Source organism: Mustela putorius, unplaced genomic scaffold (genome assembly GCF_011764305.1).
Source record: "Mustela putorius furo isolate JIRA1106 unplaced genomic scaffold, ASM1176430v1.1 tig00000139_pilon_pilon_pilon, whole genome shotgun sequence".
Taxonomy (NCBI): Eukaryota; Metazoa; Chordata; class Mammalia; order Carnivora; family Mustelidae; genus Mustela; species Mustela putorius.
In genome coordinates this window covers 14,898,700-14,923,704 of record NW_025421293.1, presented here as the reverse complement: position 1 = coordinate 14,923,704, position 25,005 = coordinate 14,898,700, and the positions used below count along the sequence as shown (strand labels likewise).

The 25,005-nt window shown below is 56.3% G+C and overlaps 1 protein-coding gene across 1 annotated transcript in view; it reads right to left on the bottom strand.

Moving 5' to 3' along the window:
- CUNH7orf50 (chromosome unknown C7orf50 homolog) overlaps positions 1–25,005 on the bottom strand; it is a 124,374-nt gene that overhangs the window by 5,613 nt on the left and 93,756 nt on the right. The window contains exon 3 of the mRNA XM_004776323.2: positions 2,710–2,909. Within this exon, the coding sequence (XP_004776380.1) occupies positions 2,710–2,909 (200 nt within the window). The remainder of the gene's footprint in view (positions 1–2,709; positions 2,910–25,005) is intronic.

The window sequence follows — 25,005 nt, the reverse complement described above, 5'->3', positions numbered from 1 at the left end:
GGGGCCTGGTGCTGGGAGGACACCTCACTTCCACATGCCTGGGAGGCCTCGGCCAACTGGGCCTGCTTCCATACCTGCAGCAGATGGCACGGGGCTCTTCCTTCCGGCTCGACAAGGCCACCAGTTTATGTATATTTGGAATTTCATGAAATCGGCCATTCTTGCAAAGCCTTTATTGTGTGCTACAGCAGAATCTGCTGACCAGAGTGCGGAAAGCATTCAAACTGAGAGCTGTGGGCGCCTGGGTGGCTCAGTGGGTTAAGCCTCTGCTTTCAGCTCAGGTCATGATCTCAGGGTCCTGGGATCGAGCCCCGAGTTGGGCTCTCAGCTTAGCAGGGAATCTGCTTCCCTTCCCATCTGCCTGCCTCTCTGCCTACTTGTGATCTCTGTCAAATAAATAAATAAAATCTTAAAAAACAAACAAACAAACAAACAAAAAACAAAACCACAAACCCAAAACCGAGAGCTGTGTGGTGGGGGGTGAGGAACAGCAAGCTGGGAGGAGCCAAGAATCCTGACCCGGAGGGCCATGTTGGTCTGGACTGCTTCGGTGTCAGGGAGACATGGGCACGTTGTGTGGCAGCCACAGAGCAGGACCTGAGCCAGACTAGACCAGTGCTCCCGTCCTCCTGGGGGAGCAGACACCATGGCCACAGTCGGATTCACAGTGTGAATCTACCACGCATCACTGAGGCCAGGAGGCCGACTGACGGTCCCCCTTCGGGCAGCAGCATGCCAGGCCTCTGGAATGGAGCCTGGCCCAGCCTCCCACACCAGCAGGTGCCGCACTCAGTATGGGCCCCGGTAGAAGTGGGAAAGCAGACACCGAAACAGCGGGCATTAGAAGAAGGGATGGAAAGAAGAGAGAAACCCTCTGACTGGTTCCCGAGGGTAATCCCGAGGGGTTCCCTCCCCCACGCTGGTCATCAAGTCATGGCCTCTGCCTCAAACTTTCCTCCATCGCCTGCTCCATAGAAACAGAGGGCTTCCTTTGCCAGTTGGGCCAATAGAAGGAGAAAGTGCTGGAGAGACATATCAGGATAAAAGAGGAAGGCTCTTCTAGCCTGGTTCTGGCGAGCAACCCCCAGGAGCCAATGGTCCACTCTAGCCACAGCCAGACAGCCCATGAGCAGCCTTCCTGGCAAGTCCCGTGGGCTCGGCTCCTGTGACTTCTCTGCCATTCTGTGAGCCACGTCTGGGCCTCTTTGCAGCCCTGGGGGAGTGGCTGCCCTTCAGTCTGCTCCTCCTGGGTCTCGGCTTCTTGACCCATAGCAAGCCCTCAGTATGCCTCTTTGTAATAAACTTCCCTGTGCCTCCATCAACCAGCTGCTCCCTGGCCTGTCCCCCCACCTCGAGGATGGCACATGACCTCGCCCCAGGGCCTGTGGGGTCCCTCCTGGGCTGAGAGAGGTGTGGTGGTTCTGAGCTCCATTGGCTGGGACCTGGACTCCCTGGACCTGGCTCCATCACCCGCATATGGACAGCGTGGTCTGGCTGTGAACCCAAAGCCACACCCCCTACCCAACCCCAGGGCTCTGGTCACCTGAGCCCCCAGGGAGTGTCTGAATGGCTTCAGACATGCCGCATGAGACCACAGAAAGTGAGGGGCACCAGCTGGGGGCCCCAAGCACCTCCACGACAGGCAGAGCGGAGGCCCCCGGACAAACAAGGACGATAAGGACAACGACAAGCAAGATGGTGGCGATGAGTAGGGATGAGCCAGCCCACCCGCTGGGGCTCCCACTCCACCCATGAGATGCCTTGCTGACAGGCAGCGTGGTGCATGGACCAGAACCCAGGTGTAATGAGGGTTCTCGGCTGTGATGGGGTGCAGCAGCCTCTCACATCTGCAGGCAGGCCCTGGGCTGCTGGAGCTCCATACCCTGCCGGCCTCCACGCCCTGTGGCATCACCGCCCACTCGGGGGCCTCTACCCTGCCTCTACCCTGTCCAGGCGGGTGACCCACTGTAACTCCCTCCACTGGGGGCGGGGCTGTGGGGCCAGGACAGGGCACCTCTGGCCCAGAGGAAGGAGTTGGAGGAGCTGATGGGAGCCGCAGCGCGTGCCACCCCTGAGATGACAGCCAGGGAGCTGGGCCCTCCATACAGTGGAGTGAAGACTGGGTCCCCAGCCCTCCCCCTCGGTCTTGGCTGCTAAGGCTCCCGGCCTGAAGAGTGAGTATGAATTGCAGAAAGTAGGGACCCACTTCATGGGGAGGAGAACCAGGCATAGGGACCGGGCTGGAACACGTGCCTCTACTTCCCAGTAAGTTTCTCGGATAACAGAAGCCAATGGTCTCATAGCAGCCTCACTTTTCCCGGAGCTCCTAGAAAGTCTCCCATGAAGCTGTTAGAATACATTTGGCAGCTGCTGCCTGGGCGTGACGACAGGATGACTGACACAGGGTCGGCAGGCAGTCCCAGGGCTCTGGCCGAGGCTTTGGTGACCATGCCCTGCTCTGCTCCCCCTGCAAGGCAAGCTCCTGAGGCACAGGGTGGCGGCCCTCCCCTCCCTCAGACAGCCCCTGGGGTGGATGACACCCACCAGGATGGCCATAGGGACACCACTGGAGGTGGCGCTACAGACCCTGGGGTCCCAGTGGTCCCGGGAGCCACAGGGGAGCCAGGTCACTGAACGTGGAGCCTGTGTCCCTCCTGGCACAGATGCCCTGGGACACTGGCCGGGCCCCACAGGACAGGGTTGTCTTACCCACGGAGGTAGTCCAGGGCCAGCTGGGACCCAGAGCGCTTGGCCGGCAGGCTCTGGGCTGCTCCCGACTCCCGCAGCCGCTTCCTCTCCTCTTTCCTCCGCTCCTTCTTCAGCTTCCTGTCCCGGACCCTCTTCTCCTCTGGGGTCAGCGCAGGCAGCTCGGGGGCCGTCTCCTGCTTGGTCCCCGACACTGTGTCTCCCTGAAAGGCAAGGGAAAACTGGCCTGTGAGGATGTCCCATGGCATCTTGGACCCCCGCTCTTGGGAGCTGAGCCCCTCTGTACCCCGTGCTGGGACCCCCAGTGCCCCTCTCACCCCAAGAGCTGGGGATGGGGCTGCTCAGAGTCCCACTCTCCCAGGGACCCAGGCATGACTATCTCACCCCCACCCCCGGATGGGTCAAAGTTCACTCACCTCAGCCCTGTTGCCCTGTACCTGCGCCTCTGCGCTGGGGGCTAGGATTTCTGGCTTCGACAGGGCCCCTATCCCCTGAGGCCCTAGACCTGCCTCCACGCTCTCCAACCCTCCCTGTCCCCACCCCCTCCCCACCCACCCAACCCTAAGGAGTTTCTGGTCCCCAGGTTTCACAGAGGCTGTGCTGAGTGCACACGGCTTGCAGGGGATGGGGAGGGGCAGTCTTCCCACCATGAACATCCACTGAGGCCCTTATGCTTGCCTGAACCTCTCCTGGGAGCAGGTGGCCAAGCAGCTGGGGGGCATGGCGCTAGTGTGGACCCTTGCCTCCTGACACCGCCACTTTCCCAGACACCCACTATAAAACCAGATGGAGGCTGAAGACTTCCAGCAGCTGCACACTTCCCCCTTCCTGGAAAACCTGGAACGCCAGCATTGGTCGCTGTGATTCTGGCCAGGGACCAGGCTACTGCCCCCAATGCTTCTAGGAAGGGCAAGCACACTGCCCTGGGCCATTCAGTGTCTGCACAGCACCCCCCTCCCTTCCAGTGTCCCCACAGGCCACACAGGCCCCCTTCTAAAATGCCAGTGCCTTGACAACCTTTGTGTTCCAACTCAATACCAGATCCTTCCGGAATCTTCTAAAACAAGAGAGCCGCTCTCTCCAGCTCCTCTGTCTCCTTTAAAAACAGCTGAATTTACCAGCCATGGGGCTTCAGGCCTGCCCTAGGGAGACTCCAGCAGCCTCGACATGCACACACATTCATGCACAGACACACACACACACACACACACACAGACATACACACAGACACACGCACATGGGGCTTACAGGCTGCCAGTACAGGAGGGTCCTTGGACCCCCCTCACCTTCTTGGGAAGTCTCCCACACACAGACACAGCCCCAGAGGCCCAGCACCCCTAGCTGCCTGAGAGGCATCTGGTTTTCAGATGGGGCTTCCTGAGGCCAAGGGCGGAGTGGTCTGAGGAGTGTGACGGGGACACCCACTACTCAGACTCATCAGCCCACGGCAGCCAGCACTGCGGACGACACAGAAAGTCTGACTCTCAGAGGAGCAAACAAGCTCTGGGTGCGGGCCAGCCTCTGTCCCCACGGAAGCCATGTGGGCAGCACGTCAGCAGCCACCTAGGGCTGAAGTCCTGGAGCAAGATCAGGACCGTAGTAGTGCAGGGCCAAGAGCATGGGGACACTGACCCAGGGGGGCCTGGGAGGGGCAGTGAGAGCAGGAAGTGCCTGCTCCCACAATTAGGGCTGCTGGCATGACTCTGCACCCTTCACAGGGCCAGCCGTCACCAGGATGTGGCCTCTGCCCGAGGCTGGAGGAGCCTGTCGCATGAAAGGTGGACTCCGGGGCATTCTGAGGGCCCTGTCCCTATGGAGGGGCCAGCAGCTGGGCGGCTGGGACCCAAGTGCGGAGTAGCCTGCACAGCCTAGGTGTTGCCCGGGGCTTCTGTGACACCCAGCATGAAGGGCCCATGTGTGGTACTAGACATAGAAACCTGGGAAGGGCACACATAGCTTCCTTCTCTTTCTGGTCACCCTGGCATGGTGGTGGCTGGAGTCTGCGCTCCATGTCCTCAGGAAGCTAAGTATGACTCCAGACTTGTTCAAAGGGTCATGACGCCCGCCCTCGATGGCGCCAGGGGCCAGCTAGGAATGCTGAGGGGGTCCAGACCCACCAGATGCCCACAGCCAGCCCATGGCCGACGCCGAAAGGCTTCTCCAAAGAAGCTGGAAACAGAGAGTGAGACAGGTGAAACCTCCTGAATTTTAAACGCTGGCAGTTTCAATGAAACAATGCATAGCCTGTGGGCGAGACCAACCCCCTCCCCCACAGTAAGCTGGAGAGAAAGCCAGGGCCCCTCTGCCCCAGACCTCTGAGCCCTGAGGCCATGACAGCCATCGCACCTGCATCGCACCTGCTGGGCCAGCCTTCCCTTCCCTAAGCTCAGGCAGCCGGTCCTTTCTGGCTCTCTTCCTTGGAAAGGGTATGACAAGGAAGCAGCCGAAGCCCCTCTCCCATTGTCGCTGCTGGGAAGGGGGACGGAGTGATGGAGCTCTGCCCCTCCCCCAGCTGTGGTCCTTGCCCTGGAGGGGACCACATGGACCCAAGCAACCATTTGGGAAAACACAAGGGTCCCGGGCATTGCTGGAAGATAAAGAAGTGGGGCCTGGGTGTGCAGGGCTGTGACCCGGCGGGGGCAGCAGCTGTGGACCAGCTGTGGGCCTTGCCTGGTCTCTCTGCTCTGAGTGCCCTGACCGTTCCTGGCCTGGGTCCGGTGATGCCCCCACTGCTGCCACCATCATGACTGGGGCCCTGTGAGGGTGTCCGGCTGCAGGGGGCAGAGCTGTCTCAGCTGCGGAGGGGCTGGCTGGACCCGGGGACCTCCCAGCACGTCTGAATGAAGGCAGTGGGGGCCTATCTGGACCTTTCTGGCTACCTTCGTCCCGCAGCGTCGTCACTGCAGTGGGAGGCCAGCGCAAGCACCCCGGGAAGCAAAACCATTTCTAACGTGCAGCATCTGCCAGCCACCGCCCTCCGGGAGTTCAGTGACCCCACCGTCCCTGGAGGTGGAGCTTAATCTCTTCTGATTACAAATGAACTTTCTCCAGTTGCCACTGATCTGATAACCCTCTACAGAATTAGATTTTAATTAGCAAATAACACTTGGGACACAGCTGCCACCATCACCATTGTCTCCTGACACTCCTCAGGTTAAAGGTTGCCCAAGGGCTTGGGAACGCCTATATAAACACAAAAAATTCTGAAAAGGAAGGAATGCAGGAGTCCAATAATTGAAGCCTATTGGGGCCCCTTCTGGGGAGGTAACTTTCAGGGGAAGGAGGGGTCTTTAGACAGCGACATGAGGTGGGGAGGGGCGGCAGCCCCAGCCCCCCCGCAGGCCCAGCCCGCTCTCCCAGTCAGCAGCTGTGAATACGACCCTTTTCCAAAATACAGACTTGACCGACCGCGAGGGGGTCAGCTGCCACCACTCACGTCTGCTGCCTGTCTGCTTGTCACAAACACGTGGAGTTGACAGCATGTGGTCTTGTGCAGACACACAGCTCTACAAAGATGGATTATGGTCTCCGGTGTTCTAGACCAAACGGCATGCACTATTTCCTAATACGGGAAACCCAACTTGCGGCAACACATTCTCTTACAGTTACACAGGTCCTGGGCTGCATTTCAAAAGGCACAGAAACAATTCAACATGCATGGAAAACTTTGGGCAGGACAAACGGACCCACCATGGCCACTGGGGGAGGGGAGAGCAGGGGACAACGGGCGGTGTGGCCGAGAGACGGTGAATTTTGTCTGCGTCACTTCAGTGTGTCTCAATGTAAATGTTTTCATGTACGATAGTAAGTCATGGAGTGCTCGTGTGATTAGAAATACATTTAAAAACAATCCTTACTGGCTTTGAGGGCAATGAAAACCCTGAGTACATGCACTAAATGTACTGAAAATGCACAAATCCAAAAGCCCCACAGACTGGAGAGAGAGTCAATTAGCCCAAGGAAATTCAGAGGCACCACTGACAGAAAAGCTGACCGTATCTGAGAAAATATAATGCATGAAATAAACGTTTTCTTTTACCCTGGTAACTCCTGGCAAGAGACGCAGGCAGAAATGGCATTACTTTGATCTAGAAAGGCTACCACGTGTTCTGGCCAGGCAGAAACACCCTCAGACCAGACCTGCACGCTCGACATTGTTTTAGATCCACAAGGGCGCCTCTCCAGGCACCTGCCTCAGTCAGGGAACACGGGTGCCCCTGCAGATGCCCAAGGCCCGGAACAGGAGAGCTGTGGAAGCGAATGCCCAGAGGTGTGCTCCAGGAAGGGGACACTGTGGGGGAGGCCAGAGGGAGGACTGGCAGGTTCAAGCCGCAGTGTCAGCGTGGGATGGGGCGGATACCCATCGCGGTCCTCCTCTCCTTTTGGTGAGTATCTGACCTCACGAAGGGAGGGTCACATGAGCTGTTGGCCCTGGACCCGGCTCCCTTCACCCCGTGGCTTTGCTGCGAGGAGAACCACACAAATGGGACTCCTGAGGGGCGGCCATGCCAACATTGGCCATTGGCCCCACAGCCTTGGCTCATCTCTGTGATGGGAACCTGCCTAAAGCTCTGGAGGGCACTGGGGCCAGGCCTATGGGTGGGAGGGGTGCTTCACCTTTCCTCCAGGGCTGTGCTGAGGCTCCTGGGGCTATGGCTCCAAATCAGCATCCTGTGCCTGATCTGTCTGCCTCTCTGCTTTTTGGAAGATCCAGTCTAAGCCTCTGATGGGAAAGGGTGGCTGCGTGTACCTGCTTCTCGGTCCTGCGCCCTTGGCTTAAGGCCACACTTAGCAGCTAGCACCTCAGGCTGGGCGGGGGTCTCACCCTGTCCCAGCCCCTCAGGACCCCCAATCTGTCCCAGGCCAGCCCATCTCCTTCGCAGTACAGCAGCCCAGCAATGCAGTGTGGTCCCGGGGCCTGGGGACCAGGCGGCCTTTGGAGTGGGGGCAGCTCTGGGGCCCTGAGAAATGGTCTGCAAGGACAGCGGTGCCCACTGTGTGTCCCTAGCCCCAGACACAGCCTGGCCAGAGCCCTTGTCCAAGGCTGCCTTGGCCTCACAGCAGGCAGGGAAGTGGCCACTGAGGCTCCCCCAGGCCCCCTGAGCCTTAAAAGAGGTACAAATAGGGCACTGAAGGCATGGAAGCCGCCAGCATGTGTGTGGTCCCTGCAGGCACTACAGTGGGGTGACATCACCTCTGGGGCATGATCAACTCCAAGATTTAGGAACAGATGCCAGTTTCGGTTCCAGGACCGGGAGTTCAGGGCCACCAGGAAGAAGAACAGGGGTTCAGGGACAGATGCCAGTCTCGGTTCCAGGACCTGAGTTCAGGGCCACCAGGAAGCACAGGGTTTCAGGGACATGCCAGAGTCTCTGTTCCAGGACTGGGAGTTCAGGATAACCAGAAAGCACAGGGGTTCAGGGACAGATGCCAGAGTCTCAGTTCCGGGACCGGGAGCTTAGGGCCACCAGGAAGCACAGAGGGCTGCTGTCCTGCACACGACAGCTGGCTCCCAAAGCAGCCAGCTGATGTTAGGGTGCCCTGTTCCCACCCAGGCTGGGGGATTCCAGGTCACAGCAGACCTTCCTTCTCTCCAGGATCAAGAAGCAGAGCCTTCATCTAGGAAAGAAGGCAGACCTGGAAGGCAGGGAGGATCCCACGTGGACTCAAGGGACAGGGGTCTTTAAAAAAAAAAATTTATTTGACAGAGATCACAAGTAAGAGGAGAGGCAGGTGGAGAGAGAGGAGGAAGCAGGCTCCCCACTAAGCAGAGAGCCAGATGTAGGGCTCGAGCCCAGGACCCTGGGATCATGACCCGAGCCGAAGGCAGAGGTTTTAATCCACTGAACCACCTAGGTGCCCCAAGGGACAGGGGTCTTGACCACCCTGTCTGCCAGGACACCCTCCCTCCCCAGCAGGGGCATGCTCTCGGGCACATGGTCCCGGCTGCGCACCCACACCTGCCAGGGGTGGTGTGGCAGTGGCAGAGCGTGGTGCGGTGCTGGGTGCAGGGAGAGGAGGCCCCTGTGCACAAGCCCCATGGCCACACTGGCTCAGCCACTCTGAACACCTGTGATCCTGGCCCACTGTGTGAAACTGGTATCTGTGGCAGACCAGGGTGAGTTCAGGGCCAAGAGGGGATGGGACCCAGAGATGCCCATAGCACCACGTGTGCCTCGAGGTGCCATGTCTGAGGTTTCCCTCCAGGGGTGGCCCTGGGGATGTACCTGCATAGGGTGTCCCAGAAGGCTCGTGGAAGCCAGTACCCCCAGAGGGGACGGGCAGGTGCAGGGGGACTCCTTGGTCTCTCTGCCTGCTCTAGGGCTGCCACACTGGGGCAGAGCTACAAAGTAACCCCCAAAAGTACCCAAGGACCTCAAATGTGCAGCTGAAATCCTGCCACATTTCTGGTTCTCCCAGGAGACAGCACAGACCCGTCTCCAGAGGGGGCCCAGCTTCAGCTGGGAGCCAGGACTCCTGGTGGCCCAGTCTCACTTGTGTTCTTAGGGTCACCTGGAGACGCTGGAGGCCGTGTCTGCTTTGCTGTCGCCTTCTGGCGGCACCTGTGCTGGCTGACGTGGGCTTGGGGGCATCTCGAGCCACAGAACAAGTGGTCTCACTGTGGGCTCAGGCGACGGCTGTCCTCTGCCGTGTGGGTAAGGGCTTCCAGCACACAAGACAGCAAGCTTGCAGGAGGCCCGTTTCGCCCTTCTGTTGCTCATTCTGGTGAAACCACAGCGGGAACATGTGTTTACGAGGTGCCAAGCCCACCAGAGTCTGCTCAATGTGCCACTTTGCCTTTTCTGGGGCCCTCTCTGTATCCTGTGGTATCGGGCCCTTCGGGGTGAGGCTTTCCGATGGGTCTGTGTGGCTTTATGGCTGGCCTGCCCTGTGGACCCTTCTGCTCGGGCGCCGGAGACGTTGGGTGACGGGCTATCATGGTGTGAGCGGAGACTACCCATTCTAGACTGAGCTGACCACAAGAAACTGGGCCATACAGACCTGCCACCCCCAAAAGCAGCGGACCCCTGGCATTGTCCCCCACCCCTTCTCTGGAAACTGGGGTTGTCCAGCAGTGGTGCCAGTGGTTGGCTGATGTGCCCCTTCAGCTCCCTCCCCCGGATCTCGCACAAGTGTCCAGGTTGAGCCAGACTATCCAGTGGGGGCTTTCTGCCAAATGAGAGACTCAGGGGAGGGGTCTCACACACATACAGGCAGTGCACGCTAGGGTGATGTGGGTGCTGACCACACACTGCTGGGTGCCTCGTCACTTGTCTGCACCTGCTCCCAAGCACAGAAGCTGCCCTGGTTGAAATGTGGATGGCTCTGAGCCTCAGGGCCCCAGGAGAGACAGTTTACCCCAGGCCCAGGCGTGCAGCTACAGCCTCTGGCCCTGGCTCAGGCCCCAGGAGAGTGGACAGCAGCTCTCTGTGTCCCAGAGAAAGGCCCCTTGTCTTTCCCAGAGCATCCAGGAGCAGAGATCAAGTGCTCCTCTTCACACAGAGAGCTGGGCAGGGAATGTCGCCTGGGCAGAAGACGGAACAGCTGGCCCAGCCACGGCATGACGGCAGCCAGAGCCCAGGATGGGCCCAGAGCTGCTGAAGTCCAGCGACGTGGCAAAGACCGAGGGTGATGGAGAATGCTCCTCACAGGCTGGCATGGTCCTGCCACCTGCTACAGAGGAGAGTGGGGGACAAACCAGCCATCCTCCAGATTTTCCCACTTGGAATTCTAAAAGGAGACACTAGACTCAATGCTTATGAGGTTTCATAAAGCAAGGGAAACTGTTTTTCCTCCCTGAGATCGTGTGTGGAAACCCAAAATTCGATCAGCATTGGAGCAGCTTTGGGGGAGGGGATAAAGGTTTCTCCCCGGGCTCTGGAACCCTCTCTCCGCCTGTCTACGTGGTGGAGTAATGCCTCCTGACATCTGGTGGCCACGTTTTATTTTTCAAAACGCAAAGTAACTCCAGCAGGAGAAATAGAATCTAGAATGTAGCCAAATTCAGATGAAAACCCCCAACTCTTTGCTACCGGCTGTCCTCAATGGCCCCCCAGGCCAGACAAAGAAATGTGCGCACACCCCTTTGCTGTGGGGAGCTCTGCTCACCCCAAAGCTCTACCATGCAGGGGGCTCGGGCCCCTGGGACTCACAGCTCGGGCCTGGGCAGGTGCCATCCAAGGCAGAAAGAGGGAGCCCAGGCCTGTAGCAGCCCAGCGCAGCCACAACACTATGTCCTCGCTACAGCGCAGAAACAACAGAAGTTGGAATTCTGCATGCTAAGTGTTTGCAATGGCTGCGGGCTGCACGCTCAGAGCACATCTCTGTCAGGACAGGGCCCCACCTCTATGGCTCTCACATGGCCACTCCAGGGTCTGGCCCAGGGCAGCCAGGATGGGTCTTTGCAGGCTCCTGATGCCCGTACCTGCCTCCCACCGCATTCGCTATTATTTTAACTTTGGACATTTGCCGAAAGCTCTGGGGTTTGACAGAGCTCATCTCCACCAGCCCGTTCACAGAGGTCCTTACAGATGTGGACTAGCACACAGCGCTCTGGAGATGCCCTGCCACCTGGAGGCCAGTCTGTGGCAGGTCTGGATGAGGGTCGTGAAGGGTAGAGATGTCCGCCTAGCAGGCTGTGTGCTGGCTCCTGACCCACCAGGACCGGTTCTCAGAGGTGGACAGGGGCCGCACCAAGAACTGAGAAGGGCTGGGCCTTCCAGAAGGTTGGGCTTAAGACTGCACTCCAGATCCTCTTAGGTTCAACTTTTATGAACTGTCGACTTTACCCAGGGCATCTAAAACCCCAGGGCTTGCCCCAGGCATGCATACAAGTCTCCACCTGGCCCATGTCCGCTGTCAGCCCCAACAGAGGAGCTGAGCCCAGAGCCTGGTCCTGGATGAGCTTGGTCTGTTGGCTCCAGGCAAGCCCAGGGCAGCAGTCGCTCATGAAGAGCCAGGGAGGGACTGGGGGACAGGGGGCACAGAGTATGAGGCTCAGAGGCTGCCCCACTGGGGTCCAACCAGGCCTGGGGGAGGCTCTTGCTCCCTACAAAATAGAAAATGTGCCTTGTGCTGCCAGGTTTTACCTCACAGGACCTCTAGCCACAGCTGATGGCAGGAGGGGCAAGGCTAACCCTGGGCCCAGAGCAGATCCCAGACTGGCTCCCTCCAGACAAGAACAGTGCTTGCCACACAACTGAGGCTCTGAGGACCAGAAAGCAGGCTGAGAGTGAAGGCAGCCTTCCAGCCAGACCTCAGTGTGGCATCAGGAAGGCAGGGGGCTGCTGGCACCCATGCCCTGGGCCCGCAGAGGACAGCCCCCACTCCCACCACGGGGTCTGCAGCCTGGCTGGAGGCACCAGGGCAGGGAGGGGGTTTGGGGGTAAGCTGGAGGCAGGGCTCCTCTGCCACATGCAGGACACAAGCCAACCCAGCACATGGCAGGGGAGGTACGTGGTACCTGCTGCATGAATCCGGAGGGTCTGGCTCCCTGGAGGGGTGGGGGAAGCAGCATCCCCCAGATGGTGTCCATGACGGGCATGACCCATCTCCCCAGTGACAGGTGTGCAGGAAAGGCCTGGGAAGGAGGTGGGAAGGGCCAGAGCTCATCCAGCAGGCCAGTGACAGACCCAGGCTGAGTCCTGCCCACTCTCCCTGACATGAGGCCACCGCTTGGTGCAGAAAGAGCACCCACCTGCTCTGTCACAGCCAGAGCAGCTCCGGGAGTGCTGGTTCTCGCCTCTGGGCGATCTTCAACCATAGCTGTCCGTCCATAAACAGCCCAGAATGCTCCAGGCGCAGTTTCAGCACAGGGGGGCCCCCAGTGCCACAGTGGGGTCTGCTGACCCTTTGAGTCTCGGAACCCCAAAACCAACTGTTCCAGAGCCCAGAGTTCAGGGGACAGAAGGGTCTCTGGAGTCGGGGGTCCAGGGACCAGTAGGAAAAAAGGAAGTTGGCTCCAGCTTGCAGTCTTCCCCACAATGAAGCCCCTCTTCCTTCTGCTTCTGAACCCAGGTAGTCCGGGGCAGGCAGGAAGCCCACGGCTCCATCTGTGGTACCACTGGAAATTTTGTTCCAGTTCAAAGACTGAACCTTCATCAGACTCATGACCCTAGTTATGAAAATTCAGAAAGATAACTTACGGTAACAAACTACCTTTTCCTTTTCTACAAACAATGAAGAACAAAAAAGGGAGTGTTTCCTCTGATTTTTCAATGAGTTTTATTTTGAAATGAGCTGACACACATGCAGCTGTTAGAGGCAAGAGACCCCCCCCCCCGCACACCCCCTCCACAGGTTCCTCGGTGACACAGCTTGCGGGACTAGTGCCAAGGCTGCAACCAGAACAGGCCTTTTCAGCAACCAGAAACTCACAGCAACACCCAGCAGACTCCAGATAGAGCCAGTGATGTAAAAGGTGTAGGGACCAACCATGACATCCGCCCAAGTTAACCCACACAGTGATGCCTCTGCTACCGCACGGATGGGATAATTTCCCCGTTTCATTTTGTTTGCAGCACCGGATTCAAACAGGAACTTCAGAAAATGTGCACACTGACAACTCGGGAAGCTGCTTTGATAAACCATGGAAGCTGCCATGAACCGGAGCCACGTGGCCCTGTGTGCGTGCTGGGGGTGTCGCGCTGGTGCTGAGCGGAGGCAGACGCGGGCTCTGGCCTCGAGGAGCTCACGGCCGGATGTAAGTGAGCTCCTGGAGGACAGGGAGAGCGGCGGCCAGAGCAGCTGTTCAGGGCGGCGGAGGCTCCTCGCAGAGCACAGCTCCTGGATCCAGATGCCTATGCACGTGGTGGGGCCTGTGCACCCCTCAGAAGGCTTTCAAATGCAAGACACAACACATGCGACACGCAGGGACAGGGACAGAGACCGAGACCATTACCAGGAGAGACCCCATTTGTGCTTCGCTAAGCGACGGCCACAGGCGTGACAGCCAATGTAACTGGGAGGTGCCCGAGAGCACAGGGGGGTCGGTCTCCACCCACCACCTGCCAGGACACACCCACGCCCTCCACAGGTCCCGCCAATGCCACTGTGGTCTGCCGCCCACACTCACAGTGGGAGAAAATGCTATAAAGGTCAACAGAGACAGCAAGAGGTTATTTATAATTCCAGGCTCCAACTCTCTGAGAGCCGGGGTTAAGAACGTAACCCCAACCTAAGCCCAGCTCCTCAAGCCTGCAGGTCCGCCACCACATGCACCCCAGAAAAGCCAGGATCCTTCCCCTCCTACCTCTCCCCATCAAAATCCACTGGCCTCGGAGAATAGGATGGAAGCCCCTAGATGCTCTTCCCAGAAACACACACGCAGAACACACCTCAAAGAACAGACTCCAGGACCCCAATGGAGCTCACCTCCTCGGTTTTCAGGGAGGAGTTGTCGTCCAAGGGGTGAAGTCTTGTCCATCACTCCAGAGAGGGTGTCCCACACCAATGTTCTTCAAACCCCAGGGGCTGGACTGTCAGTGGGCCCCGCCTCCCAATCTCAGATTCCCAGCCACAGGGCTACCTCCAGCGCCACACAGCATCACTTTGTGCGGGGCAGGCTGTGAGCACCAGACAGCCCAGAGCCAGGAGACCAGCATGGCTCAGAAGCGCCAGGCGGCTCGGCTTCTGTTGCTGCTTCTTGTAACCCCAGGGCGGAAACAGAGTTTGTGGTGTGAGGGTGAACTTTGTCAGAGACCCATATGCACTAAAAAGCCCAAAGACTCCCAGGTACAAAGACGTGGGTACAGGAGCTGGGCAAGATGACCAGTCCCACAAAACCCTGTGAACAGTCCCACAGAGCTTCAGCCTGAGATGGGCGTCAGGACGCCACTGCTCTCCCACGCTGTGCTGGGACCAGCTTACTGGGTCCTTGGGAGACAGGCTGGCCCTGAGCCAGCAGAGAGAGCTCTGCCCAGCCCCACTCCTGAGGTGTGACGCCACAAGTATCTGCAGACAGAAGTGACCTCCAGCCCTGAGATGCCATCTTTACAAAGGTCAGGTTAGCAATCTGGATACAAAGTCCTCCGATATTGCAAGTCATTCCTTTTATTTAGGACACATCTACCATTTCACAGCTGGTCTGTCCATTGATCTCTAGTCCGCATGTCCAGCCCTGTCCCTGGAGGGCCCTCTCTCTAGAGGAAGCAGACATGGATGGACACCAGGAGCAGATGGGCTAGGGTTTTGGGGGAAATGGGGGCGACAAATCTCCACTTTCCTGTTTGAGAGGGAAGGTGGTGTTCAAGTGCTCCCCACAGGGACTGGGGACCAATGGAGAGAGCCACCTGAAGACCTTGGTGACACCTTCCTCCTTCTCCTTCATTGGCCAGAGGGAACCATCTGCAGCCAGCCCCGTCTCTGCCATAGAGTCCTGACTGGTAGAGACTCCAGCAAGCCGCCCCTCCTGGCAGGAGTGGTGGGCAGGCCCTGACAGGGCACTGCTAAGTCAGCACCGTCACTGGAGGCTGGTTCAACGTGGAACGTGGTCCATCTTGGCACTGCTTTTCCCAGAGCACCACGTGGGGTGGACGTCCATGGCAAAGCACAAGTCAGGTGCCATGGACAGAAGTGAAAAGCAACCCAGTTCTCAAGGGGCCCTAGCTGGGGACAGAGGGCCAACGTGGGAACAGGCTGAGCTGTGGTTCTGCCTCTGAGCCTCTGGACATGGCTGCACAGACAGGAAAGGGCATGGGGGAAGAGAATGGTGATGTGGACCAGGAAAATGGCAACTGTGGCAGCTGAGGAGGGAGGACAGGAGGGGGGCAGCTCACAGGACACATGCTCACATGTCAACCTGAGTGTCCCCACAGGCTGGGAGAACGCACCAGGGTCATGAGATCACAGAACCCACGGCAAAGGAGAGCACGAGGACAGGGAAGGCTCCATGCTCTTCATCAGAAGAACATCTACTCCACAGAGAAGGAAGCTGGTAAGTGGGCCCGCCCCACCCAGTTGAGGGGTCAGCATTTCTTACCAGGTATTTACGGCAGACAGCATTTGTCTGCTCCAGCACGGTCTCAGGGCCTTATGAGAGCAGGCCAAGTCCCCAAAGAGGCTGTGAGGGACTCTCCTTGCTAAGCCTCCCAGCAGGCAGGCATAGGACCGGGCCAGGCAGACCACCAACCCTTCATGGCCACCCAGAGAAGGTGCGGATACCACCCCTCTAAAGGGAAAGGCTAACCTCTCATTGGAGGCAAGGAGCTCACTGGGTTTTCCTGGACCTCCAGGCCCTGAGGGCCATGCCGCCTGTCCCCCCTGGTGCCAGCACATGCTGCCTTGGGTTGATGATTCCTCTTGCTATGAGCTTTGTCATTCACAAGTAGGACTGGCCAACTGGGCCCTCATTTGATTTTAGGTAACTCATGATCTGGACTCAGCACAGGCGTGGAGCCCAGCTACACCAGGCATGGTCAACAGTGTCAGGCAGAGTGTCAGTTACACCTTCTAGGCCTGAAGGCTAGCTCGGAAGGCAAAGGTCACACGCTAGGCCCTGCCCTGTGCTCACAGCAGGCCCCCCCCCGCCACGCCCACCTCCTTCCTAGTAAACTCTGAATCTGCCTTCCTTTCATTTCTGGGAACGTGGAACTGGCCAGGAACTGAAGGCTGCATGCACATTGTGTTTAATCTGGAAACACCAAACAGGGCAGAGCCAGGCAGAGTATTAAGTATGACTCGTAAATGAGTCTAGAAATAACATGTAATATACAAAAAAATACACTTTTCAACGACTTCCAAAAAATCTGCTGACACCATTCTTAATCTGGCAGTGCTGACCTTACCACACATTAACAAAAATCAGGTTCTTCATGCTTGAAAGCATACTACAAAACTGTGAAACACCTAACCCCACCTCAGTCAAGGCAGGCCCAGGGCTCTGGGAGCAGGCACAGAGCGCCAGCTCTCGTGGAGGCAACGTGGGAAGAAGCACTGACAGGGCTTCTCTCCCCAAAAATAGCCAACAGTTCTGCAAAAGACTCTCCAACATGTTTTCATGCTGCTCCAACTGAACAGTCTTTGGACTGTTTTCTCTCTCGGCGGCTTTTGGGCCCTGAGGAAGAGGAGACAGCTGAGCCTCTGGATACAAACTGAACAGGACACCTCAATCCAAATCCTCATCTCAGGGGCCCCACTGCCTTCTGGGCCCTGTGGGCTGGTCAGGACCCCCAAAAGGTCTGAGCTATGGGGAAAAAACCAAAACGTGTTACTGGCTCCATGATGAAACAGCAAAATCCAAACAAAGGCTTCACTGAATGTCTACAGTGTCTCATTAAGTCAACTGTTAAATATAATTTCATCACATTTGGAAACCAAGGGTTAGATTTTTCTCACTTTGCAAGACCTCCTGAATGTACAGTGAAAAAATCACATGCCCAAATTGTGAGTTACAGCCACATAATTTCACAAGCAGTACAGTAATACCCTTGTCAAGTTTTACTCCCCCAAACAAGGTTGTGCCATGTGTGGGTGGGCCTTGCAAAGTAAAGGCAGCCCTGGGCTATGAAAGCTTTGAAGACCCGTCCCAGCCAGAGGACAACACCCATCCCAGGAGAGGCAAGGGTAAGGACAGGTGAGTCCCAGGGTGCAGAGCAGGGACACGGTTTAGACCCCTCCCCGCTTTTACAGAGAAGAGCAGGAGAGCCAGGGGACTCCGGTGGGGCCACATGGCCTGGGTCTGAGACTAAAACCCAGCCCTCTGAAGCAGCAAGCAAGGGTCAGTCTCAGAGGCCTTCCCCAGGCAGGAGCTGCTAAGGATACAGCTCGGAGCCTCCCACGCGCCTCCCACCCCAGGGCAGGACGCAGCTCAGAGTCTCCCATGCACCCCATTTCCCCCCCATCCCCGGAGCAGGACACAGCTCGGAGTCCCTCCCCTCTGATGCAGGATACTGGTCCAATCCCGCCCAGTCCCTCCGCTATCCACCCAGTACAGGACCAAGTTCGGAGCCCCCCAACTTCCCCCGGTGTAGGACCCAGCTCGGAGCTCCCCAGGCCTACCCCTACCTCCCGGTGCAGGACACAGCTTGGGGCCCCCTCCTCACCGCGCAGACCGTGGAGGTGGTGAGCAGGGCACTCCAGGGCCCCAGGAGGCGGGGGAAGGTGGACCCGGGTCGCTGGGCGAGGCTCCCAGAACGATGTGACCCCGGCAGCGGCGTGGGCCCACCCGCACCCGACCCCAAGAGGGAAGGGCACCCCGCCCTCACAGCGAGCCGTCTTACGGGAACCCGTCTTACCCAGGCCAGGCCCCCCCCGCAGCACCCCCTACCCCGACGCGCCCCGCCCTCCGCGCGCTCGGCCAGGGCGGAATTCCGCCGCCCCCCGCCCCCTCAACTGGGCCCGGCTCCCGGGCTCGGCATACTGACCTCCGCGTACCGGGCCGTCAGTGTGCCCAGCGCCCGCCCGGCCGCAGAGCCCGCGCACTGCGCATGTCAGGCCGGCCTGGCTCGGCTGGAACCGGATCCAGCCGGCCGGGCGGTGACGCAAGCACGCGCGCGCTCGGCGTGTGAGGTCCCAGCGTGCGGGCGTGGCTCCGGGCGGTAGGATGGACCCGGCGGGCAGGCGCCGCGTGTGGGCGTGTCTCCAAGCAGAGGGCGGGGACTGTGGCCGCAGGTGGGTGCGGACCCCTTCCCCTCGGCCGAGCCCTGCTCTCCAAAGGAGGCAGGAGAGGTGCGGCGCCAGGTTCCTTATTCAAAAAGTTTGTTCAGAAGAGGAACGGCGATTCAGGACAGCTTCTCGGTCCACAGCTGGGCCACCAAGAGCCCACGCGCAGAGGTCTGCATATTTCCAGGCCCTGCTTCCGGGCTGCTCCCGACAGCAGAGTCAGGAAAACCAGTGCTGAAGTGCCCCCAGTCGCTCCCCATTTTTCTGCCCACAACATGGACCCCCATCTGACTGTCAGGCTTTGGTCCCGCGCTCTGGCCCCACTCCCACATCTCCACCACTTGAGCACCCTTGGGTTCATTGAAACTGTTCTGCTCTCTCCTCCCCAGGGTCTTTGCACAAGCTCTTCCCTTTGCCTGGAGCCTCACGACCAGTCTGCCTCAGTTTCTGAGAAAACTCTGCTTCATCTTATGAGCACCCTCCCAATCACAGCCCTTCTCTAAGTGGATACCCACTGGAACCCACTGATTAACATCTAGTACCCCCCAACTGGGGGCTCTGCAGAGTAGGGCTCTAAGACACTGCCCAGCCAAACCTAAGTGTTCAACAGAGACCCACTGAATAAATCAGTCACAAAGATTTTCCCTCACCATGTGAACACCTCAATCTCTTCTGGAGGATGTGTTCCCTCCTGAAAGACAGCAGGTGAATCTTAGGACCCAAGAAAAAAAAACACACTTAGGCAGCCAGGAGATTTCCAAATCCACCCAGGGGCCTACTGAAGGCTCCAGTGGCAGGGTTGGTTGGGGACAGGTGCAGAGGGCATCTCAACCACCTCTCTGGCAGGGATCAGAAGCCAGGCATCCCAGGACACTGTACTCTGGCTGCTGGGACAGCTCAAGAAGCCATTTCTTCATTTGCCCACTGTGTGCTGGCTGGCGGGTGTGGGTGTCCCATCTTCCCAGTCTGATAAGGATCTCCAAGGTGCAGGAGCCAGAACAGACTCACTCTTCTTCTTCTTTTTTTTTTTTCCTTAAGATTTTATTTATTTATTTGATACAAGATACAGTGAGAGAGGGAACACAAGCAGGGGGAGTGGGAGAGGGAGAAGCAGGCCTCCTGCAGAGCAGGGAGCCGGATGGATCCCAGGATGCTGGGATCATGACCTGAGCTGAAGGCAGATGCCTAACGACTAAGCCACCCAAGCGCCCTTGGGATAGACTCTTTCTGTGCTTTTCCTCTGGGTCATTTCACCCCTACCCACGGGCTGATCCACACAGAGGCTTGCTCAACGGTGATGATGAGGGCAGGCACACAGGGACTGCAGAGGCCTGTGCCAGAGCCAGATGGATGAAGGGGAAGGCAGGGGGCAGGTTGGGGACAGCCTCTGTGCTGGAGTTCTCTCACAAGGAGAAATCTATTTTTTCTTTTCTTCTTTTTGTATCAATACGAGAGGATAGATGTTAACTAAACCTATTACGGAGAACATCCACCATATATGGAGATCAGACCATCATACTGCATACCTTGAACATATACAGTGTTCTCACCTGTGCTGTCTTGCTTAATCCCTGGAATGCGGGCATCAGCATTCCCACTTTACAGATAAGGAAATTGAGACTCAGAACAGTTTTTTTTTTTTTTTTTTAAAGTTTCCAAGACTGCCAGTTTCCTGGAAAGGACTCCATTCTGGGAATTCTGAGTCCGAGAAGATCTACGTGCTGATTTTCTAGTGCATTCCATTGTCCCTACTCAGCTTTAAGAGCCCTCTGATTGATTGCTTTCTTCACAACCCTTGTCTGGTTCGGTGACTCAGAAGCAGCCCTGGGAGAGGGAGCGGGAAGGGGAGGGAGCTGGCCTGGCACACCACACGCAGGAACAGGACACATGGCTCTGAGTGCATTCTCAGGCCCTTCGCCATGTACCCACACTTCACAGAGGAAAGGCCTGGGACTCAGTGAGGGCCCCAAATGTGCTAGACCTGGCTACGCTGGATCCACTGTCCCTTCCAGTCCTTGCAGGTTGCACTCTACCACCCCTGGGGCACATGCAAAGGCCCAGGCACTGGGCAGTGGGGCTCTCCCCCATACCAGGCACTGCCAGGCCATGCTTCCCAGCAGCTGTCTGAGCCTGGGCCTCACCAGAGAGCAGCAGGCACAGGGCTACTCACTGAACCTGTGGGGTTCAGGGTGGGGGCCCCAAGAGAAATGGTACCTACTACAGCCTGAGAGCCTTTGTGGACAAGGTCCAGTTGGTAGAAATGATCAAGAGCCCTGCCTGCCATGTGGGCCTGGCAGCAGTACCTGCGTCTGCCCCAGTGACCCTCAGAACCCCACCCTTTCCAGGCAACTTAGCTCAGCAGTTCCTGGTCTGGAAGAGCCAGGATCGAGTACTAGTACTCATTTCACATGTATTTGTTTAGCAATGTTTTCACACTAAATACTCCTCTGAATGGTGATTATACTGTGGGGTAAAAAACAGACAAAAACGCCTGCATCCACAATCCGAATGTGTGTTTCCCCCAAACTCATATGCTCGAACCTAATCCCTGGTGTGATGTTATTCAGAGGTGAGGCCCTGGGGGAAATGCACAGGTCCTGAGGGCTGAGACCCAGGGAGCTCCCTTGCCCCTTCCGCCATGTGAGGACACATTCTGAAGATGGCCCTCCATGAACCGGGGGAGGCCTTCCCCAGAACCCGGCCATGCCACCACCTTGATCTTGAACGTCCAGCCTCCTGAACTGTGGGAAATCACTGTCTCTTTGTAAACCACGCCAGTTGTGGCTTTCTGCTACTGGGGCCTGAAGTCACAGGAACACTTGCCCACAGTGAGATTCCATGAGAAGACTAAAATACTCAGGGGACAATTAGGGAGCATAGTTGGAGAGTAAGTTGATTTTAATGTATTGTGATTGAAACGTCTAGGGGAGGATGAAGGTCAAGAAAAACAGTGATGGGAATGCAGCACCTGAGACCCAAGGTAAGAGAATGGCCTGCGGTATGTGGGAGAAAGGGGTACAGTAAGCACACAAGTCCTCGGGAGGGGGCATGGAGGCCCACATGAGGCAGACGAGAAGCTGTGTGGCTGGGGCCACGGGAGGAATGTAGAGCTACCCCATGAGGCTGGGGGTTCTAGAACCATGAAATACCAGACCTTCCCCCAGAGGCAATACAAACGAGCCTTCAAAACCAGGGTGCCAGGCCTCCAAGATCATGTTGATCATTCTGAGTCATGAAAGAAAGAATAACTATGTTGGACATAGACATTACTAACTAGAATGTTTGGTCCATCCACATGCCCAATTTTCTGGGCATGCGGCCTCCCAGAGGACTAACCATTAGTGAAATCCATAGGATATGCTGTAGGGGGGTTGGAATCCCCACCTAGATATGGATAGGCACACCCTACAAAGCTCCGGGACACAGCACTTTCCTCCCTCTAAGCCTCCAGGCAGAGGCCCTGCCGGGCGTGATGATGTCTGATGAACAAAAGCCGTGGGAGGCACAAGGGAGCTAAGTGGTAAAGTTGCAGGTGAGCAGGGTCTGCTGTCAGCCACGAGCAAGAGGAAGCCAAGCCAAGCACAGCTGCAGGCCTTCCCAGCTCTGGTCTCCGGGCCACATCTGCCCCTCCCCTCCCCGGCAGGCCAGGGCCCTCATCACTCCAGCCGTGGGATGTCTCCTAGAGAGCCTCTCGCCCAGGCCCAAGTGGTCTCCCTGGAGTTCTGTCAACTGCTGACAGGAGGATGCGCGGCAGCCCCACACAAGCTCTGGCCTGGCACAGGCCAGGAGGGGCCACTTCCCAGCTCCCATGGCTCCCATGAAGCCAGTACCAGCCTGACAGCATGAAACAGAGAAAACCACAGACCGATATCCCTCATGAATATAAACGCAACGATCCTAATCAGCAACACATACAAAGAACCGCAGACCACAACTGGTTACCCAGGGACACAGGGCTGATTCAGTCCTGAAGAATCAATCTGTATAATCCACTTTATCAACTGGCTAAAGAAGGGAGAACACACCATCCTATCAACTGAGGCAGAAAAAGCACTGGACAAAATTCAAATTCCATTCATGACATACCTCAGAAACTGGCTAATTGCGGGAAACTTCCTCAACTTGAGAAATAACATCCACACCCCTACCTGCTCCACCAGTCCAGGAGCAAGACAGGAAGATCCTCTTACTACTACTAGCCCACTGCTAGCAGAGTCCTAAGCCTGCATGACCAGGCAGCAAAAGGGAACCAAAAACATTCAGATTGGAAGAGAAGAAATACAACATCTATTTATAGATGGTATGGCAGTCAATACACAAAATCCCAAGGAACCTACAAAACAACTCCGAGAACTCACAAATCCAGCAAGATCACAGGACAGAGGATCAGCATGCAAAAATTGATCGTATTTCTAGTACTTAGCGATAAATGTACAGAAAACCAAATAAAATACAATGCCACCTACAATTGCTCAAAAAAACAAAACAAAACAAAACTTAGTGGAAATCCAATAAAACATATTCAGGAGCTGTATGCTGAAAACCAAAAAGAAAGCAGATGAAAGAAATCCATCTAAGGAAATGGGAGATGCGCTGTGTTCTCAAACTGGAACCCAACCTGGTAAAGCCATTTCCTCCCAAGAGGAGATCCGACCGCTTTCATGCAAAACCACAGACTTTTCACACATATATACAAAATGATTCTAGGATTTATATGGCAGATCGGAGGAACTAGAATACTTAGGGTAATTCTGAAAAAGGAAAACAAAGTAGGAAGGATCACTCTATTTCATTTTAAAACTTACTGTATAGCTACCGCAGTCAAGACAGGGTGCTACTGATGGAGGGAGACACACGCACGAACAGAAAGGGATAGAGAGCCCAAAACTGTCTCATCCACATGTTGAATTTTGACAAAAGTGTAGAAGTAATTCAATGGAGGAAAGACAGTCTTTTCAACAAATGATCCTGGAGCAATAGGACATCCATAGGTGAGAAAGGAACCTTGAACCAAAGAAGATGTACAGATGACAAACAAACGTACAAAAAATTCTCAACGTCATGTATCACACATATCCATGAGAACGGCCAAAACCCGCAACACTGCCCCAGAACGTGCTGCCGAGGACGCGGAGCCGCCGGGTACTGGTGGCAATGCGAGACGGGGCGGCCACTCTGGAGGACGGTTGGGAAGTTCCTTACAAAACTAAGCGTATTCTCACCACACGATCCAAACAGTCTTCCTTCTTGGTATTTACCCTAAGGAACTGAAAACTTAGATCTATGCCAAAACCTGCACACAGATGTTGACAACAGCTGTATTCTTAACTGCCAAAATTTGGAAACAGCCAGCATGTTCTTCAGCAGGTAAAGGATAAACAAACTATGGTCCACGCAGACAGTGGGATATTGTGCAGCACTAAAAAGAAGTGAGCTCTGAAGCCAGGGAAGGCACGGAGGAGGAGCCGTAAATGTGCGTTCCTAAGTGAAGGAAGCTGTTGTGAGAAGGCTTCCACTGAACGATTCCAACTGTATGACGTTCTGGAAAAGGTGGCACTGCGGAGATCAGGGGGTGCCAGGGGTTATGTGGGTGGAGGGTGGGGAGGAATCGGCAGAGCCCAGAGGCTCTTCCAGCAGCGAGTCTCCTCTGTATGATGCTGTAGGGCAGACGTCTGTCCTCCACATGTGTCACAGCCGCAGAATGTACGCCACCCAGACTGCACGCTAACGGGGAGCTGTGGACTCTGGGTGATGACGAGTCGCTGTAGGTTCATCGACCATGAGAAATGCACCATGCAGGGTGGGGGGGGCAGATAATGGGGGGAGGCTGTGCATGCGTGGGGACAGGGGAATATGGGAAATCTCTGTACCCTTTGCTCAGCTTTGTTGTGAACCTAAAACTGGCATTAAAACAGTCTATTCAAAAAAAGAAAAAAAAAAAGGGTGCCTGGCTGGCTCAGACAGAGGAGCGTGCCACTTGATCTCCGAGTCGTGAGTCTGAGCCCTACACTGGGTATAGAGAGTATACAAAACAAAAACCTGACCTAATCCTCACAAATATTAACATACAAAAATGAACTCAGATGGATCACAGACTTATCTATCAAATATAAAACTTTTAGAAGAAAACACAAGAGAAAGTCTTTGGGACATAGGTATTAGTGAAGAACTTCTTAACCATGACACTAAATGCAGATCCATTAAAAAAAAATAATAAAGGAGCTTTTCTCTTCTCTTTGAAAGACCTTGCTGAGGGGGCAGAAAGACAAGCCACAGGCCAGGCCAAAGGATTTACAAACTCCACGGGTAACACAAGTCTCATATCTAGAACACACAGAGAACTCTTGCAACTTGACAGGAAGAAAACAAACAACCCAACTAGAAAATGGGAGAGACAGACATGTCCCCAAAGAAGATACAGGGATGGCAAACAAGCACACAGAGACGTGTGCTATCATGGTGCATCAGCAAACCAAGAACATGAGGGACCACGCCACACCCGTCGAAGCAGCTGAGAGCTGCGGGGACAACTGCCAGGGCCGACAAGGCCACACTTGGCCGCTGAGAGGGCACAAATACTGCGGCCGCCCTGGAAAACCATCTGGCTGGTTCTTCAAACACTGAACATGCACCTGCCCTATGACCCAACAACTGAGAAATGAAAATTTATGTCCATGCAAAAAACCTGTCACAACTGTT